Below are 15,028 nucleotides of genomic sequence, written 5' to 3'. Positions count from 1 at the left end.
GGATGCAACTGGAGTTCAACTGCTATTTACATTGTCTCCAAGAGGGAAATTCTCTACGTATGCCTTCCTTAAGAGCTTGGAGCTGCTTCTTCTAGAAATAAATGCTGTTTACTGTAGTATGTTTGAGGATGACATGGAAACAATTTAGTTCATGATTTTAAAATAAGATTACAAAAACTGATAAAATGCTGTGCTTTTCATCAGAATTTACAAAACAAGAAATATCTGATGTCCTCAAATTACTGTTATTTTTATTTACAATAGAAGAGAAGTCTTCATAGCATCACAAACGTGTGTAGAATAAAAGAAGCCTACATTTTATAAATGTACATGGTATATGAATCAATCACTAAGTTCTTCCTCGTCACTAAAATATGCACTTTTTTTGATCCGCGGTCGTCTTGAATCAGAGGTTGAGGCCTCTTCTTCTGCCTGCACCAATTTTTGCTGCTCTTCCTCAATTTTGGCTTGCTGCATGACAATTGAAGACAGAGAGTTACATGAAATTATGTAATGCGAAATATACTTATTGACGGGCCGTCCTTTTCTTGGTACTACATTGCTTGAATCTGCGCCACTGCCTCGCCTGCAACACTGAACCATTTGCACTTATGCAATCTTCCTTTTGGAAGGATTAGAAGAATTACTTCCCTGGCCATGGAAAGAGTTTCAGTGCAAGATGAATTACTGTTGACATGTATTGTAAATAACTAACACAAAATAGATCCCACTATGAAGGCAGATGGCCTCCTGCTTGTACATGATGAATGTCTGCCTCTTACTTCCCACCCTGAAGAGCTGCTGTAGATGGTCCCTTGGCCATTTGGAGTTGCTTTTCGGGAGATGATGAAGGAAGATGCTACTCCACTTTCTATGTGAGTAGAAGCATCTCTCACTAGCAGGATATTTGGACTGAAATCACTGTTCTGAAGTCACACAGTTTAACAGAAATGTGGGATTTGTATCTTGGCTTCTGAATCTTTATTGCTAACACTATAATGATAATGGTTTCTCCAGGAACACAACGAAGCAGAATACAGTGTTTTCTAAAACAACAACCCACACTGAACTAAACTAAACCCCATTACACCCAAATGTCAGGTTTTAAAACCATAGGATAGAGTCAGGGCACTTGATCAAACTCTAGTCCCGGGCAACTGGTGATGCATAAGAATTGTTGACCTCCAATGGGAAAGAGAGAGAAAAGAAGGAGAAACTAGTTCTCAAGGAGTGCCAGCTATTACCGTATTTTTCGCCCTATAGGACGCACTTTTTCCCCTCCAAAAATGAAGGGGAAATGGGTGTGCGTCCTATGGGGCGAATGCAGGCTTTCGCTGAAGCCTGGAGAGCAAGAGGCGTCGGTGCGCACCCACCCCTCTCGCTCTCCAGGCTTCAGGAAGCTATCCGCAAGCCTTGCAAGCCCGGTGGGAGTTCCCGCGGGCTCGCAAGGCTTGCGGGCGGCAGCCTGCAGCCCGGAGGGCGCCCCGTGCTTCACGCAGGTGTCCGCAAGCCTTGCGAGCCCGGCGGGAGTTGCCGCCGGGCTTGCAAGGCTTGCGGATAGCAGCCTGTTCTGGGGGCTGGGGTCGGGGGAAATATATATATTTTTATTCATTTCCCCCCCCCAAAAAACGAGGTGCGTCCTATGGGCCAGTGCGTCCTATAGGGCGAAAAATACAGTATGTTTTACTGCACCTTGTGGCATTATGGAACTGAAGTTCCTTTTTCAGAAGCTATCTTAGACTTTCTGTAGTGGCTTACACAAATATCTGAAGCAGTTTGCACAAGCATCATGAGGAAAAATTTGGGAAAGCCACTTCAGAAAAGAAATCTGCTTCAGGAAGTCCAGGATTGCTCCCAAAGAAAGAAGTTCAGTTCCAAAACATGTTGAGAACTACAATAAACCTTAATAGCTGGCACTTTTCCAAACTATTCTCCCTTTTTGCTTTCTTTTTGTGTTTTTTCTTGTAACTAGCCATTTAACCAGGGACAAGATGAGCATCATGATGTGAATCGTGAGAAATCCCCAGTTGTCCATTGGCTACATCTACAGATCATCCTGGAGAGCATAGAAGAGTTTGGATTTGATGTCCCGCTTTATCACTACCTGAAGGAGTCCCATAGCTTTGGAAAAGAGACTAGCACCAATTATGACACTGAACAGAAGCGAGCAGAACAATCCCTTCCTGTACATTCTGAATCTCTCCAGCTTTCCTTTAAAAATTAGAATGCTAACATTTAATTAGAATCAAAATAGGTATTTTTAGTACCTGGAAAGCTATAGCTTGACTGAGGCTATCAAGCGCAGGGTCTTCTCCTTCCTCTTCACTTTCTGGTTCTCCCTCACTGAGCAGCAAAGAAAGAAACAAAGGAGAGGGGAGACACCCACATATATCTTATAAACTCACAAGAAAAAAATGGGGAAATGAAAGCTGCTTCATACATTTCCTTGCACTTACATTTCTTCTTCTTCCTCTTCTTCTTCTTCTATCGCTTTCTTTCTTTTCTTCTTTTCTTTCTTTTTTGGTGGCTCACGCTCCCCTAGCATGTTCTTAGGACATGCATAGCTTAAATGCCCCGTTTCCTTAAGAGAAAAGGTATACATATTTGTGAACAGAATTCACAGAAAAGCACAACAGCTTTGAGAATCAATATACAAACAAACCACTATGCTAACTAATTATTTATTAATTCTTGAAGTGCAAAGAGATTCTAGGGTTTCCCTGTTAGGAAGTCATTCATCCAGGAACAGGGAGAAAATTCCAGAACAGTTGTATATAAGTGGGAAAGGCACTCTGAGCGCGTGCAGCTTCAGCTGGAAGGGCCAATAAAAGGAGAACTTTCATTTTCACTTTTTGCAGACGACTGACCACCAAATGCTATCTGCAAACTGATGCGTCATGACTGCCTATGGACTGTGTTTGCCTACATCGTTACTAAAAAGAAACAGGAACTGAAACTTAAGTATGCAATTACAGCTATTGCTATAATGATTATAAATAGTGCTACCATGATGCGTTTATGACCAGTCAAGCAATAAATCACTTGACTGAGTTTTATGGTGTCTGTGAGTGTTTCTTCTCAAAGTGTAGCTTCAATTGCTGACCACTGCTTTCAGAAACTCTGCTAAACGGAAAGCTTCTAACGAGGTGCCTACACACGAGTATACTCAAGCAGCAAAAGTGTGAAGGACTGTGAACTTTAATATTCCCCACCTCACAAATGCATATTTTGAGAAAGTGGGCCTATACCTCAGGTATGTGTTACTCTTTGGAAGAGACAGTGTAGTATTTGCAAACACTTAAAAACAGAAGCATGAACTAGAGTGCATGTGAATATTAGCATACGAATTGTGATAAAGCAAGAAGGAATTGCCATCTGCAAGTTGACTTTTGAAAGTTATATATATGCTGGAAAATAATTCTAACAATTTATCTAGCAATTTAATAGTTGGTAATCCAGAAGTGTGCTTCAAGCTGAACTGGTTTAAGAATAAGAGCGTGACCAAAAATAGATACTTCTGCTAGAGCCCTTATAAATATACTCACTCCACATTCATAGCACTTTGATTTGTCGTAGTAGTTTCGCCTGCGGATGAATTCTGCAGCTCTTCCATTGTCAATAGCAATACTTGCTTTTATTACTCTTCCAAACAGCTAAATGCAAGTGGCAAGAAAAGCAAATACAACCTTAAGTTTTCTGAACGAATCAAAAGCTTCCTCATAACAATGTATGCTGTTGTCACTCACTTGTTTATTGTTAAGCGTCCGAGAACAGTTCTGTGCTGATTCTTTATCCAAGAACAAAATAAAAGCAACCCCTTTGCTCTTTCGTGTGTCTTTGTCTTTCATAATTGTCACTCTGAAACACAAGCAAGTTACTAATATGAACAAAAGAACAGTGTGTTTATATATCACTCAGGATAAAAATGCACTTTTTGAATTATTTGCTCTTTGACGCGTTTTATATGTAACAATTATTACAATACAAAGCTTGTTAACAGTTCATATATCATTGAAGTCCTAAGTGGTTTGAGACCAGGTTATATGAAGTATCACCTTCAATAGTATCAGCTGGCTGAAGCTTTAAAGCGGGGAGAGGAAATCTGTGCCCCCCCCAGATGTTGTTGAACTCCCATCAGCCCCAGCAAGCATAGCCAATGGTCAGAGATAAAGGGAGTCAGGGTCCATCATCGCTTGAAGGATCACAGTTTCCATATGTAAAAAAAATGAATTTTAGCAAGCTAAAATATGTCTGGATGAGAAATAGAACTGCTCATGTTTCTCTAGCAGGACAAAAAAATCATTATCAGATTGCTCATGAATGCATAAATTCCCATTCCCATTCAGAAATAATGCTGCTGGCTTGTAAATTTTAAATGGGCTACTCTAAATGTTACATGTGAACTAGCTCCATATGTTAATTGTCACAAACCATAATTAAAAATATGCAATATATGTCAAATCTTTACTCACTTAACCACTTTGCCATATTTGGAAAAAATCTGAAAAAGACATAAAAAGGGATTTTAGCTGTTTAGGTAAGGCAATGTGTAACAAGAATGCAAATACCGTATTTTTCGCCCCACAGGACGCACCGCCCCATAAGACGCACCTAGGTTTTTTTTGGGGGGGGGGGGAAATAAAGAAAAAAAAATATTTCCCCCCCCAGGCGCGGAGCTTCCCCCGACCCCAGCCCCAAGAACAGCCTGCTATCCGCAAGCCTAGGGAGCCCGGTGGGAAGTCACCCCGGTCTCCCCAGGCTTGCGGAGAGCGGTGCGAAGCCGGGGTGCGCTCTTCAGCACGCCCCAGGCTTCGGAATACAGGCAGCTCTGTGCAACCCTCGGGAGACCGGCGCGACTTCGCACTGGGCTCCCTAGGGCTGCGCAGAGCTGCGCGAAGCCCAGGACTGCAGGCAGCTCTGCGCAGCTCTCAGGAGCCCGGCACGAAGTTGCGCCGGTCTCCCGAGGGTTGCGCAGAGCTTCCTGAAGCCTGGAAAGTGAGAGGGGTTGGTGCGCATCGACCCCTCTCGCTCTCCAGGCTTCAGCGAAAGCCTGCATTCGCCCCCTAGGACGCACACACATTTCCCCTTCATTTTTGGAGGGGAAAAAGTGCGTCCTATAAGGCGAAAAATACGGTAAGTGTTTTTCTGTAAGACAAGAGAAACAATGTAACATGCAACCTACGGCTATGCACAAAGTAGCTAAAACTTGATATTTATTTATTAAATCTCTATACCACCCTTCATTGAAAGATCCACAGGGCGGCTCACAACATAAAAATACAAAATGCGAAGACAAAATACATGAAAAACAAAAACGAATCAATAACCCCCCTCCCACAAATACATTTAAAATGCCACAGATTGTTTAATTGGCCGAAGGCTTCATTATAGAGAAATGCCTAAAGATATGTAATGAAGAAGCCAGGCAAGCATCCTTGGGGAGAGCATTCCACAAATGGGGAACCACTGCAGAACAGCCCTGTTCTCGTGTTGCCACAGTCTGGACCTCTTGCAGAGGAGGCACACAAAGAAGGGCTTCAGATGATGATCACAGGGTCCTGGCCAGTTCATATGGGTAGAGGCAGTCCTTGAGGTACTGTAGTCCTGAGCTGCCTAAGGCTTTATATATCATACTTAAAATTCATACATAATTTCAAAGTATTCATGCTTACTCTGTATAAGTCACTGTTTGTCAAAGAGAAGGGCAAATTGGACACGTAAACTGTGCTTTTGCTTGGTGCTAACCCTCCACTCATTTTTTTCTAGAGATCAAAAAGAAAAAGAAAAAATTAGTTAACTTTAACTAAGCTAATTAACACACCATTTTATAAACTATAGTCATGTACAAAATTATAGACAGCAAAGACTTTTTTTTTTTTAAAAAAAATATTTACATGCTTAACCACCCAGACCAACTATCATTCCAGAAAGTGGTCAGGAAAGCAGGCAGGAGATAGGCATCTATCCTGTCCAGACACCTCCAAGTGAGAATCCTGATCCCCAGCAAGCCAACTACAATTCTGGCTGCAGCAACATCTAGGAGCAGAAAGGTAACAAACCAGTTTTTCATTCTTTTCACCATGGTGGTATGAGGAAAGATCTGGGCTTCTAGGTTTAGAAAGAAGGCAAGCGGTGGGGATGTGATGAAAGCTTATGAAATTATGAAGAGCATAAAGAAAGTGGATAGAGGGAAGTTTTTCTCCCTCCCATAATACTAGAACAGGGGTGGGGAACCAGTGATGCACCAATCCATTCTGAACAGCCCATCAATCTCCTGTTTTTATTGGTGGCAGCAACATAAACATCCACCCACCCACCCACACAAACCAGCGTCCAGCATTCTCTGCAAGTCCTCTTTTTCCTGCTTTTATGAGCAGCAGTGGCAATATAAAAACTTTTTAAAAAACCACAAACCTATCCAGTCAACAGGGAATGTTCAATGGTTGGCAACTTCCAGTGTTCTCAGCAGTCTAAATTAAGACATGGACGGAATCTTCTGAAATGAATAGACAGCAGTGTCACTGCTTGGAGAACATCAGAGAGCTCAGCCAACACTGGAGATTCTGTTCTGTCCAACCCTGCCTTTGCTCCCTTTTAGATGGGGCCTGGTAGGTCAGCTTGGTTTCCCTAACATTCTGTTGGGAAAGGTGATGGATGGCCTCTGCTTCAGCTGAGTGGGGGAGAGATCAGGGAGATGATCACAGTAATCTCTCCACCCTGAAGAGGGATTGTGTTTTGACCTATTCATATGCACAGTATGCCTGCAGACTTTGGGTGACCATGCCCACGGTTAGCATGCAGTCCCTAGAAGCTTGGCCAAGTTTCAAAAAACCCTGTTCTGGAACCTTGAGTTGTTCAATGAAGCCGAGTGGTAGAAAGGAAATATTTCCGCACAAAACATATTGCTATGCTCTTAAAATTGCTGATGGTCACCAACTTAGTTGGCTTTAAAAATGAATTAGACAAACTCATGGAAGTAGTCAAAATTGCTATAAACATGCCTCTAAATTCTAGTTGCTGGGAAACTACACTTATGCTCTGTGGTTGGATTCCTATAGACATCTGGGTGACCACTGTGGGAAATTGGATGTCATCCACCAAGCAGAACTTTTTCCACAGCTTCATGAAGACGACATGAGAGCATGCGGCAAGTAAATATTCCCCCCCATTTGCGCCACAAATAGTATGCAACTGATCTGTTAACAAAGTCCATTCAAAGCTACGAGCAGTACCGTTTGGCAATATCATGGGTAAATCGAGTGGCTTGATTTTGTTACATATTTCAGCAGTTTTAAGTGAGTAGTTAAAAGTCTGAACCCTACCCCTGGAAGCGATAGGCGGGCTTCATTAATCTCTGCTTCATTGGACAGCAGACTTGACAAGGCTGTCACGAGGTGGAATTGACAGCTCGATTAGGTCTTGCTTCCTCAGATGTCAAGTCCCTCGCAGGGTTTTCGATGGGAATGAAGACTTGAGGGGGACGCGCTCTGCAGGGCTACTGCGCTTGAAGGGCTTTTAAGAGATGGGGCGACTGGTCTCTACTCCAAGTAAACCCGGAAGCAGGAGGGGCCGAAGCACCCACTGGGGATGCGAAGGGTTAAGGACGCCGCCGCACACCTCCGAAGGTAGGAACTGAGGGACTCCCTGCAGCCCAGAGAAGCCGCTCAGTCGGGCCAAACCATCGCCCTCGCTTCCTCTGGAGCCGCCTCCCCCTCCTGTGGTCCCGAACGTCGACTTCCCTCTAGGACGCCTCACGCCTGGGCGCCTTTTTGATGACGTAATAAGCACGAGACTCCGTTAGGGTATCGGCGCGGGGGGGGGGGGGCGGAGCGGACAAACTCGGCCACCCCAAGTCTATTCGTTTTAAAGGACCCTCGTTTCCGGGTCCCCTTTGAACGCCGCCCTATGCGAGGAAGCCGCTCCTTTCCCGCAACTCTATGGCCGCTCCTCTTTGCAAAGCTCTATTGCGGGAGGTCTATTGGCAGGGCTCTCTATGGTAAACTTCTCGATTTGGGACGGGCGTCGGAGGGACGCGCAATGGGCGCGCGTTTCCGGTGACGTCACCTAACGCGCCGGAAGTGGCTTAGGGACAAGCTCCGTGTTGTGGCGGTGTTGACTGGCGGCGAGTGAGTTGGTTGGTACGGTACAAGGGATTATAGAGGGTGGGTGGGGGGTAGGCGGGAGAGAAAAAAAAGGAGCCCCCCTCCCAATTTCCCATGGCCGGCCTCCTCTTTTGGGAGGCGCACGCGCAGAACAGCATTGCCCGGCGCTTGGGGATCCCTCGGAGCTCACTCCTACTCCTGGATGATGCCTTCGGTTTTCGCCCGGTCCGTTGGCCCGGCGGGGCTAAGGGCGCCTCAGGAGACAAGGGCCAGTTCGGCTGAGGTTATAACCTTGAGCCAGTCGGTGCAGCCCTGTGCACGTGTCCTCGGAAGGAAGCCCCGCTGAGGGGAATGGGATTTCCTCTTGCGGCAACGTGGCACTTCGGGAGCCGCCTTTGGGCGAGGGGATTCACGCGTCCCTCACTCAGACGTGGTGTCAGGGGCGCAGTACTACACGTCTACTAGCAGCACGTCTTTGAAAAACACGCCGGCTGCACGTTGAGTTCCTTTGCTGCTGATTCCGTTCCTGGGTCTCTTTAACAGGAACCCGCTGCCTAGAAATTTCGATGAGACGTCGAAGGGTTGAGAAATGTTCCACCCGGTGAACTTCTGTTGCAGTCGCGTCTGTGCAGAGTTGCAATAATAGTAATGAATTTTTTTTAATTTATAAGCCGCCCATCTGGCTGGGTTTCCCCAGCCACTCTGGGCAGCTTCCAGCAAAAATACATGAAACGTGCCTTGCATACGACAACAGAAGTGGAAGAGGGGAGAGCTGCGTTACTCTTAACAGAGCCCAAGTTGCTTCCAGTTGCCACCCTCCTCCTTTTCTGCCTTGCTGCAAACTGAACACGCTTGTTGTAAATTAAACACAATTTCTTGTTTGTGTTGGATAATAAATGTGGACCATCCACAAGCCCTTGCCCCATCTAACTAAGGGAATCCACACACAGATCAGGAACCAGAGGTAAAATAGATGAACATGCATGCATTAACTTCTCATGATACTCTGCTTCATGGAGCCAGCATACTGGCTTCCAGCCTTTGGCTTCCGCTTTGTGTGTGTGAGACACACGTACCTACATACCTCAGCCTCCTCGCCCTTTTTCCTGCATACCTCAGCCTCCTCGCCCTTGTACGAGCCTATTCTCTTGGAGCTTTTCTCGACACAACCATCTCATTTTTATATGTGTCATGTTACTATTAGGGGAGTAATACTACTGACCAAAGGGCTCTGCTCCTCCCATGTCTTCTTTTCCTGCATGGGATAATCAGTATTATTGTCTACCCACCCCCATCAGCAGCTCCTCAAATTCCTGGAAACTGACTCCAAGAGATAGATGACCGTACAGAATTACTTTTGAGGAATTCTGGAAATGAAATTGTTTTTTGGCTTGTACAGATTTTAGAACCAAATCTTGGTTCTAAATGGTATATATGTGCTGGTATATGTGCTGAAGCAGGCACCATATTAGAAAAGGTATCCCTACTGGTACTGGAGGGTTCTGTCTCCTGACTGTCAGTAGTAGATTTTCAGAAGTACTGGAGAAGCTAAGGGAGAGTGGAAGAGGTAGTAGTAGATTTTCAGAAGTACTGGAGAAGGTAAGGGAGAGTGCACAACTGTCTTCATGTTCATAGTTCTTTGGCCCCAACTTAATGTTATTTTGCTTTTAACTGAGATAGATTCATTCCCCCTTTACATTTGTTTTTAAAATACACAGGAACGAATTTATTGGGATTTAAAACATTGTTGAAGAAAGAACAAAAGTAAGTGATTTCAAATGCTATGTCTGTTGAACTAAAATTAGTTCTGATAACAAAGCTCTTTATTTTACACAGTGGGCAAAAAGTTTTTTGTTTTTTTTAAATAAAAGCTATAATTGTGGTGCGTTTCAGATTTTTTAAAGTTCTGCTAATGTTAAGTGAAGAGTTGGGGACCATCCTGGACAGATTCTGGGGGTGCAGGGGAGAAGAGGAAGGGGAAGTTCTGTTATGTCAATGGAAATCCATTCTACTCGCATACAGATAGCATTGGATTCAACCCACGGCCTCTTAAAAATGTGTTAAGTAAAATTGAATCATACCCAAACATAAACATGTGTGCTCTCATCTGTTAACTGAATTGATTTATTAGCCTTCAAAAAATGAGTTAAATACTGCTCTTCTGTGTAAAATATGTAACAACCTTAGTAAATATAATGACACAATAGGTCACTTAGAATTTTCAAGTGAATATAATATCTATTTACCCGATCAATCATCTTACATGTCAGATGTATGTAGTATTTGGTCAGATGTGCTTTAATTATTACATAAATTATTATGCGCACCAGGTCAAAAAGTTTATGTGGCTGGATTCAAACGAAGGTGAATCCATGGAAGGAAGAAGTCCTTCTGTGAATTCAAGGGCCTATGATCCAGTTGGGGCATCTACTCACAGAAAGGAGGTAAATTTAACCAGTTCTGCCTCTCTTGTGAACCACCCACATGTTTCAGAAGACCCCAAGCCCTTGGGAGAAAGCCTTTGGTTTAAAAGATAAGTGAGTGAAAACTGACTTCCTCTCGCCTTTCTTTAGCAGGGATTGAGAACTCTTCTCACAGGAGCTTTGAATAAAACCTATGTAATTACAGGGCAATGTCCCACTTGCATGGGGGTTCTGTTCTAGGCGTGCATCACTGGGACATTGCAAACTAGGATTCCCCTGTTCTGCTCTCCCTGTTCCCTTTTGACATGTGTGTCAGCGGAAACATGCACAAGTGGGGAATTGCCTGTATGATGTTCTGAAATTATTTAAATCACCTATGTGTGCTGAAATAGAAGAGCAGTGAACACAATTGGAAATGTAATATTAGAATTTCACTGTAAGCATTGAAATTAAGATGAGATAAGCCATAATAATGAACAAACCTAAATAATTGTTTGGCTTTTTCATGCTGTCTTCTCTCTTTTCCCATATGGTAGTGCCAACCTGGACAATACAGCTAGATTTGGACTAGCCACAAGGCTGCAAGTTCAGTCAGTGAGCTTTGATTCAGTGTTTTACTACAAGAATGCATACAACAGGTACAACAGTAGTTCTACAGGACAGCTTAAGAGTGGGTTTAAAGCCTACTGACAGCTTATCAAAAGGTAAAGGTAAATTTAGTGAAAGGTAATTGAGTCATTGCAGAGAAAATGAACAAGCCTTGTGTAGTGTATAATAACACTTTTAAAACAGGTGAAGTTATTTGACCCTTGGAGTTTATCTCCCCTAGATTGAATAGCAGGTAATAATTTAAATACGGAGGTTGGGGCGTGTCAACTTTTCTAGTTACATTTGGTGAGCCCAATTTAATTTAGCTATCTATAAATTAAAACCGGCCCACTTGTTCCATGAGAGCATACTGATTAGTCACATTGCAGGAAAATGTGGATATGCCCCAAGGATTATTACCAGTTCTCCAAGGCACAGATAATTGCTTGCCCTCATCTTTCACACCTTTGACAAATCCTAGTTTGCATTTATGTTATAAATGAGAAAATTATGGCTTGTGCAAATAGCAGACCATGCTTTAGTATTATAGTATGTGAGCAGGCTTTAGTTTTACAAGCTCCCTCTTTGCCTCATGACACTTTTAGTGGAGTTCAACAAGTCTTAAGCTTGTGTCCTTGCCACTGCTGCACCAAGGAGGAAACAAACCAAAGTCTAGCTTCTTAGGGGAAGTAACCCCCAAGCCAGAATCTGGCTTGTTTTCATCTATAGCAGCAGCAGGAGAGGAGCTGTGTGAGAACTTTTGAGGAGCATACACTAGCACTCTGCTCATTCACATTAAATCATAGTTTGTTTTAAGCTATAATTTAATGTGCTATGCAAACCAGGCCAAAGCTTTGAGTTAATTATGTGTAAAATGAAAAATTGGCATATTTCAAATATATAAATTGTCTTAAAATTCTGCACCACCAAATCATGTCAAAAAAGAATCCTTGAGGTATACTGTTGAATATTTACAGGCAAATGATTAAAAAAAATGCTAATGGCATTGGGAAAGTTTTATTGAAATCAGTTGACGCTTCCAGATAAATAAGTGTCAACTTGGTGTATTAGAATCTTGGGTTTTCCCAGTATATGACAATGTATCTCATGGAAAGTAGAAGATGTATTCAGGTACTTGTACCATCACCCAAGTTTTGACTTTAGGTAATAAAATCTTTATCTTTAGTGGCATACAGAAGAGATGATGTGTGGTCTGATGAACGATATGATTATGATAGACTTCCGCGAGAGCGGCTTCCTCCACGTCCTGATGTAAGTATAGTGCCATTAATCTGCATTACGTATTTCCTGCTCATAGTTCTTTGTCTTTATCGATTCCTTTTCCCAAATCTTTTATCTTGGACTATGCACTGAGGATTTCTATTAAAGACACCGAACATGTAACCAGGGGATGTGAGTCAAACTCAAGCAGGGTTATATAGAATGATGTTATGAAAATTGGAATAGGAATCTTGATGGCAGTTCAGTGTAAATTTTTCCCAGATATTTGGAAATTCAGTAGTCATGGGTTAATTTAATGCAGGAGCCCCCTTTTAGGGCTCAGGGACACATTTGGAAATCTTAGAAACTGTCGCGAGCACCACAAAATATTTATTTAAACTTTTAATTCTCACAACTTGCCATCAAAAACAGGAGGCAGCCAATCCCCCACCATAGAAAGAAAGAAAGGCGCCAAAGGAGGTGACTGAGGGTACCACATGGGGACGCTAGGTTTTAGGTAAAATGTCCTTTATTGGGCTGTATTGGATCACTGGGGAATACTTTACCTTCTCTACCTCAGTCTACCTTTCGGTGGATGTTAAGGGTAGGCACAAATGAATTGTTTTGGGGGCAAAGTGCTAAAAATTTGGCTAGATTTTGTTAAATTACAAAGATCAGAGTTTTTGTTAAGTTCATTCCCAAATACCCGTGTTGGGCATTGTGAGACTTTCAAATGGTAGTGAAGCTGCCACCTAATAATGCGTTCTTTGCGCATAGGTTCTCCCGCTATTTGCTGGTCTGTGAATCTTTCTTCACACCCCACCTTTTTAATGATACGTTTGTAACCTGGAAGACAGGATATGAACTGAGAAGTTTACAATTGAGACAGTAAAAGGCAACATTGTAAAGTTTATCTATATATATGTATGTGTGTGAGTGTGTGTGTGTATGGGAGAGAGAGAGAGAATTATTGGGAGTTGTAAAAACTTAAACATAAAGCAATTTTTATTTAACAAAATTTATATACCACTTGAAATCCTGTAAGCAGTTTACAAAATCAATATTACCGTTCTCTTTGAAAACATGGTTTGCCATATTGGATTGAAGAATTCAGAGAGTAGATATTGGCTCTTTAAAAAGCCAATTAAAATCACATTTGCATCCCAGTCCTCGGCAAGTCCATTCAGAAATAAATCCCACTGATTTCCATGAAATGACTCATGAGTATTTTTGCTCCCCAGGCTCAAATCCTTTGCAGAAGCAGAGGTCTTTTACCAGTCCTGTCCTGAGGACAAATACAGCCTAGCATAGCTGCAGAACTCATATTGGATCAATAGAGTTCTGAAATAGTTCAGTACTACGCAGTCCATTTCTGAGTTGGTTTTCTCTGGTGCCTTAAATGTAAAATGGCTATGTAACGCAAGGGAGCAAATCATAGAATATCTTAGATGCAAAGGTTGGGTAAGAATACAAGTCTGATTAAAAAAACACCTGTGGTTTAGGAACCTTGCCAGTTTTATATGGCAGACTTGAACATTTGGATGGTTCAAAGACTCCTGCCTTTAGACCTCACTTGCCTCCCCAGTTACATCTTTATCTGTGTAGAAAAAAAGTAATATCAGAATTGGCCTTTATAGGGAGAGAAATTGGAGCAGCAATGGAAACTTAGAATATTTCCATGTTTTGCCCCTAGTCAAGTTTTGACATACTATATCTTAGACTTGAATAAAATGTCAAAACTGTTCAGTATGAATTTCTTCTATGAAGAAATTAAAATTAAATTAAAAAGGGCATTGTTAAGCAAATCCCAGCCCATTTCCATTGACAATTCAAAGTGGTGGTTCTTCCTTTTTAATGCCCTACATGGCTTATCTAGCTGAACAAAGGAGTGTCTGTTCTGACATCTGTCCATGCCATGAGGTCATCTATAGATGTCCGTGTTTAAGAACATTTGACCTCTGATGTAAGATCTCCTGGTTGTGGCACCCTGCCTTTGTAATTCCATCTACAGGAAGGTTTGCCTGGTGCTTACATTATCATTTCAGTTCCCCATGCCTCTCAAATCATTTAGTTATTTACATGTTGCTTCAATTTCCTGTTTTATCATTGTTTATATGTTATAATTCCCAGAATTACAATTCCCAGAATTCCCATTTTGAGAACTGTTGTTGAAAACGTGGTATAGAAATATCCTAAATATACGAATTCCTTTAAGCCTTAGTGATAACAAATGGGATTTTTAAAAAAGAAAACTTTCTAATTTTTTTCATTTACAGTGTTTGACGAAAGTATTTGACAGCGTAGAACACCAGGTATTAGTAACTAGGTTGTCATTCTTTTTAAGTTTTTAAGCTGGCTTTTGGTAAATCTTGATGGTTTTACTTTTGTGCACCTTTTTTCTGGCTTTCACATATGGCACTGTTTGTCATTACCAAGACAAACTGGTAACTACCATTTGAGCACTCTTCTTTGTCAGGTGCGTTACTCTGGGAGAACTGGGCACTAAGGTTCCTCTGTAACTGTCCAATATATCTGCATGTTGTGACACTTGGCCAGGGGTGAGCAGCGTAGAAAGGCCCATACCTGGAAGAGCGGCTTCTGGCTTCAGTCTCTCCCTCCTTCTTATACATAGGGGAGGGTATAGTGAGACTAATTCCTGAGAGCCCCCAAGGGCAGAGAAGCTGCCCCATCAGC

General features: G+C 42.4%; 2 protein-coding genes across 20 annotated transcripts in view; one reads left to right on the top strand and one right to left on the bottom strand.

Moving 5' to 3' along the window:
* Positions 1-226: 226 nt before the first annotated feature.
* On the bottom strand, positions 227-7,737 carry ZCRB1 (zinc finger CCHC-type and RNA binding motif containing 1). 4 transcript variants are annotated; one of them, XM_081022416.1, is made up of 9 exons: positions 7,323-7,737; positions 6,415-6,496; positions 5,673-5,762; positions 4,473-4,501; positions 3,747-3,858; positions 3,546-3,653; positions 2,457-2,581; positions 2,268-2,343; positions 227-471 (listed from the first exon to the last, which is right to left on the bottom strand). In XM_081022416.1, the coding sequence occupies exons 3-9, from the start codon at positions 5,754-5,756 to the stop codon at positions 343-345; spliced, it is 663 nt and encodes a 220-aa protein (XP_080878542.1). In that variant the 5' UTR covers positions 5,757-5,762; positions 6,415-6,496; positions 7,323-7,737; the 3' UTR covers positions 227-342. The 4 variants fall into 4 exon arrangements, with proteins under 4 accessions (XP_080878542.1, XP_080878544.1, XP_080878543.1 ...); XM_081022418.1 differs by having other exon boundaries at positions 6,415-6,493; XM_081022417.1 differs by lacking the exon at positions 6,415-6,496.
* Positions 7,738-7,988: 251 nt separating this feature from the next.
* PPHLN1 (periphilin 1) overlaps positions 7,989-15,028 on the top strand; it is a 28,303-nt gene continuing 21,263 nt past the window's right edge. For 3 of the 16 annotated variants that reach the window (XM_081022388.1, XM_081022398.1, XM_081022387.1), the window contains exons 1-6: positions 8,024-8,126; positions 8,646-8,747; positions 9,821-9,866; positions 11,062-11,229; positions 12,300-12,385; positions 14,611-14,646. In XM_081022388.1, the coding sequence (XP_080878514.1) occupies positions 11,151-11,229; positions 12,300-12,385; positions 14,611-14,646 (201 nt within the window). In that variant the 5' untranslated portion in view covers positions 8,024-8,126; positions 8,646-8,747; positions 9,821-9,866; positions 11,062-11,150. Of the gene's footprint in view, positions 8,139-8,645; positions 8,748-9,820; positions 9,867-11,061; positions 11,230-12,299; positions 12,386-14,610; positions 14,647-15,028 lie in introns of all 16 variants that reach the window. The other 13 variants (XM_081022394.1, XM_081022389.1, XM_081022397.1 and 10 more) reach the window with 9 other exon arrangements.

Source organism: Podarcis pityusensis (genome assembly GCF_964106645.2).
Source record: "Podarcis pityusensis genome assembly, chromosome: 10".
NCBI lineage: Eukaryota > Metazoa > Chordata > Lepidosauria > Squamata > Lacertidae > Podarcis > Podarcis pityusensis.
The sequence above is the reverse complement of the archived record's forward strand: the minus strand, read 5'-3'. Positions and strand labels throughout refer to the sequence as shown.

Coding starts and splice junctions, on each gene's coding strand:
- ZCRB1 (XM_081022416.1), bottom strand. CDS start 5,756: ATGAGTGGAGGGTTAGCACCAAGCAAAAGCACAGTTTACGTGTCCAAT. Junction 3,859..4,472: donor AAATATGGCAAAGTGGTTAA/GTGAGTAAAGAT, acceptor CTTGTGTTTCAG/AGTGACAATTATGAAAGACA. Junction 3,654..3,746: donor GGACGCTTAACAATAAACAA/GTGAGTGACAAC, acceptor ACTTGCATTTAG/CTGTTTGGAAGAGTAATAAA.